The following is a 4315-nucleotide window of genomic DNA, read 5'->3' on the forward strand; positions in this document are numbered from 1 at the left end:
AAGAAAGAAAGGAAAGGAAGGAAGGAAGAAAGGAGAAGGAAGAAAAGTGGGAAGGGGTGGGAGGGAGGAAGGAAGGAAGAAGGAAGGAGAAGCAAGAAAGAAGGAGGGAGGGAGGAAGAAAGGAAGGAAGGAAAGAAGGAAGGAGAAAGGGAAGAAAGAAAGGGAAGGAAGGAAGGAAGGAAGGAGAAGGAAGAAAAGGGGGAAGGGGTGGGAGGGAGGAAGGGAGGAAGAAGGAAGGAGAAAGGCAAGAAAGGAGGGAGGGAGGAAGAAAGGAAGGAAAGAAAGAAAGAAGGAAGGAGAAAAGCAAGAAAGAAAGGGAAGGAAGGAAACAGTGTGAAGGGGTGGGAGGGAGGAAGGAAAGAAAGAAGGAGGGAGGGAGGAAGGAAGGAAGGAAGGAAGGGGGTCCACCTCTCCTCCAAAGCTCCAGAAGGCAAGACAAGAAACAACGGATGAAAACTCATCCAGGAGAGAAGCAACCTGGAATTAAGGAGGAACTTCCTCACGGTGAAGACAATTCACCAGGGGAACTCCTTGCCACCAGACGTGCAATAGGTGCTCCATCCCTGGAGGCCTTCAAGAAAAGATTGTCCCGCATGAACTCATCCGACAATTAAAAACATTGTCCCCGAGGGCCAGGCCTTCTGAGTTCTCTCCCCACCCCACCCCACCCCACCCCACCCATGATCCTTCACCTCCGACGCTCCCCATGTTATTGAGATGTCTTCTGAATCCCGTCTCCTCCTCCTCCTCCTCACCACGCCAGGTTCGAGAAAGGACGCATCTACACCTACATCGGCGAAGTGGTGGTCTCCGTGAATCCGTACAAACCCCTCTCGCTCTACGGGAAGGAGATGATCGAACATTACCGGGGCCGGGAACTCTACGAGAGGCCGCCTCACCTTTACGCCGTGGCCGACGCGGCCTACAAAGCCATGAAGAGGCGGGCCATGGACACCTGCATTGTCATCTCAGGTAGGCTCTCCCATCGCTCCCTTTCTATATTCCCCCCCAAAGAAGGCCAATGGTGGGATACAGCCGGTCCGCACCGGTTCGGCAGAACCGGGAGCTAAATTTTTGCTGTGTTCGGAGAACCGGCTTAACGCACGGTGCTTCCGGAGGTCCAATCTAGGACTCGGAGGCCTGGAGAAGGCCGCCCAGGCCTAGAACAGCCTGCCGGAAGTGCGTGGATGCCACTTCCGGAAGTGCGTTCTAGGCCTCGGAGGCCCGGAGGAGGCCTTCCAGGCTTAGAACGGCCCACCAGAAGTGCGTGGATGCCACTTCCGGAAGTCTGTTCTAGGCCTCGGAGGCCCGGAGGAGGCCTTCCAGGCTTAGAACGGCCCACCGGAAGTGCATGGATGCCACTTCCGGAAGTCTGTTCTAGGCCTCGGAGGCCCGGAGGAGGCCTTCCAGGCTTAGAACGGCCCACCAGAAATGCATGGATGCCACTTCCGGAAGTCTGTTCTAGGCCTCGGAGGCCTGGAGGAGGCCTCCCAGGCCTAGAACAGCCTGCCGGAAGTGTATGGATGCCACGTCCGGAAGTCCGTTCTAGGCCTCGGAGGCCCGGAGGAGGCCTTTTCCAGGTTTAGAACGGCCCGCTGGAAGTGCGTGGATGCCACCTCCGGAAGTTATAAGTAACTAGCAAGCTCAGAAAGCACCAAGAATCCCACAGTCCCCCTCCCCTCCTCCTCCTCCTTCTCTCCCTTCCAGCACTGATGATGTTCCCTAGTTGGGTCATGTAACATCAGCAAGAAAGCCACCAAGCTGAGAGAGAGCATAAAGGACCCCACAGTTGTTCTCCTCCTCCTCCTCCTCCTCCTTCAAACCCTCCTCCCTTCCAGCACTGATGAGGTTCCCTAGCTTGGTCATGAAACGTCTGCAAGGAAACCCCCCAGCTCAGTGGCCACCCAGGACCCCATAATCCAGTGGTTCTCAACCTTTTTAATGCCGCGACCCCAACCGGTCGTAAGTCAAGGACTAAACCGGTCGTAAGTCAAGGACTAAACCGGTCGTAAGTCGAGGACTAAACCGGTCATAAGTCGAGGACTACCCAACCGGTCGTAAGTCGAGGACTTTCCCTGCCCGGGAGCACTGCGCATGCGTGGTTCCGCCCCCTGCGCCGGCCGAGGCGTAGCTGGCAAGCGGCAGAGACGGAGCAGGCCGACCACCAGCTGGCCCAGCCCAAGGGAGGTAAGGCAGCCGCCGGAAAAGGGGGAAAAAATGGCGGACAAAAAAAATGGCGGACAGCCTTGCTTGGCGACCCCCGTGGAATGGTCGATCGACCCCAAATGGGGTCCCGACCCACAGGTTGAGAACCACTGCCATAATCCACCCATCAATCCCAAAACCCAGCTCCCTTACGCATACTCCACAATGCTGGGAAGGGGGGAAGGAAAGAGTAGGAGAGGACAACTGTGCCGGAAGGTGGGTGGACTCCGAGTGGTGATGGGGACACCCGGTGAGAAGACGTGGCCACGCTGGAGATCTGATCGTCCTGGAGAAAGATCTCTCCGTGCGGTGGAGGAGAACTTGCATCCACTGGAACGTCACAGGATCGATCCAGGCCGCCGAGTGGGAGCCGAAGCAGAACACGCAAACGTGCAGACACACAAACACACAAGCGCACCCCGCCGCCCATCTCACCAAGAGTCAGTCGTCCTGGCTGACTGACGATCGACTTCGCCGATCGAAAAATCGGTCCCTTGCTTCTAATCTCGGTCTCTTTTAGGAGAAAGCGGGGCCGGGAAAACGGAAGCCAGCAAGTATATCATGCAGTACATCGCTGCCATCACCAATCCGAGCCAGAGGGCTGAAGTGGAAAGGTAAGCCAGTCCCGGGAGTCCCCGACTTACGACTGTTTTGTTTAGCGACCGTCCGAAGTAACAGAGGCGCTGAACAAAAGGGAGTGAGGACCACTTTTCACAGCATTCCCGATCATGACGTGATCAAAATTCAGACACTGGGCAACTGACTCGTATTTATGACGGTCGCAGCGTCCAGGGGTCACATGATCAAAATTCAGTCGCTCGGTAACCGACTCGTATTTATGACGGTCGCAGCGTCCTTGGGGTCAGGTGATTAAAATTCAGATGCTCGGCAACAGACTCGCATTTATGACGGTCGCAGCGTCCAGGGGTCACATGATCAAAATTCAGTCGCTCGGTAACCGACTCGTATTTATGACGGTCGCAGCGTCCTTGGGGTCAGGTGATTAAAATTCAGATGCTCGGCAACTGACTCGCATTTATGACGGTCGCAGCGTCCCGAGGTCACGTGATCAAAATTCAGACACTGGGCAACCAACTCGCATTTATGACGGTCGCAGCGTCCAGAGGTCACATGATCAAAATTCAGTCGCTTGGCAACCGACTCGTATTTACGACGGTTGCAGCATCCCGGGGTCACGTGATCAAAATTCAGACGCTCGGCAACCGACTCGTATTTATGACGGTCGCAGTGTCCTGGAGTCACGTGATCAAAATCCAGACATTGGGCAACCAACTCGCATTTATGACGGTCGCAGCGTCCCAAGGTCACGAGATCAAAATTCAGACGCTGGGCAACCGACTCATATTTACGACGGGTCGCAGCGTCCGCAGGTCACGTGATCCCCTTTTGCGACCTTCTGACAAGCTGGGTGGACTGTGAGTTTCTTAATAGCTGCAGGGATTCACTTAACAACGGTGGGAAGAGAGGTTGTAAAACGGGGCAAAACTCACTTAACGAACGTCTCACTTTGCAAGGAAATTTTGGACTCCATTTGCGGTCGTAAGGCAAAGACTAGCTGTATAGAAGTAATAGCCATCCCTCCATCCCTCTGTGTCTCAACTTTGGCAATTTTAAGACTGTGGACTTCCATTCCCAGAATCCCCCAGCCGGCACGCTTTAAGAGGGGAGGACTTCCACTCCCAGAATCCCCCAAACTATATGCTTTAAGACTGGAGGACTTCAACTCCCAGAATCCTCCAGACTATATGCTTTAAGAGGGGAGGACTTCAACTCCCAGAATCCTCCAGACTATATGCTTTAAGAGGGGAGGACTTCAACTCCCAGAATCCCCCAAACTATATGCTTTAAGAATGGAGGACTTCAACTCCCAGAATCCTCCAGACTATATGCTTTAAGAGGGGAGGCCTTCAACTCCCAGAATCCTCCAGACTATATGCTTTAAGAGGGGAGGACTTCAACTCCCAGAATCCCCCAAACTATATGCTTTAAGAGTGGAGGACTTCAACTCCCAGAATCCTCCAGACTATATGCTTTAAGAAGGGAGGACTTCAACTTATTTATTTATTTTATTTTCATAATTTATATGCTG

At 53.9% G+C, this 4315-nt stretch overlaps 1 protein-coding gene across 1 annotated transcript in view; it reads left to right on the forward strand.

Annotated features, from left to right (window-relative positions):
• LOC107298846 (unconventional myosin-Ig) overlaps positions 1 to 4315 on the forward strand; it is a gene marked incomplete at its 3' end in the record, with an annotated part of 31842 nt that overhangs the window by 4465 nt on the left and 23062 nt on the right. Inside the window, exons 2-3 of the mRNA XM_015828211.1 lie at positions 764 to 972; positions 2726 to 2819. Coding sequence (XP_015683697.1) covers positions 764 to 972; positions 2726 to 2819 — 303 coding nt within the window. The remainder of the gene's footprint in view (positions 1 to 763; positions 973 to 2725; positions 2820 to 4315) is intronic.

This window comes from Protobothrops mucrosquamatus, unplaced genomic scaffold, assembly GCF_001527695.2.
Source record: "Protobothrops mucrosquamatus isolate PMUCROS unplaced genomic scaffold, P.Mucros_1.0 scaffold4324, whole genome shotgun sequence".
NCBI classification, from domain to species: Eukaryota; Metazoa; Chordata; class Lepidosauria; order Squamata; family Viperidae; genus Protobothrops; species Protobothrops mucrosquamatus.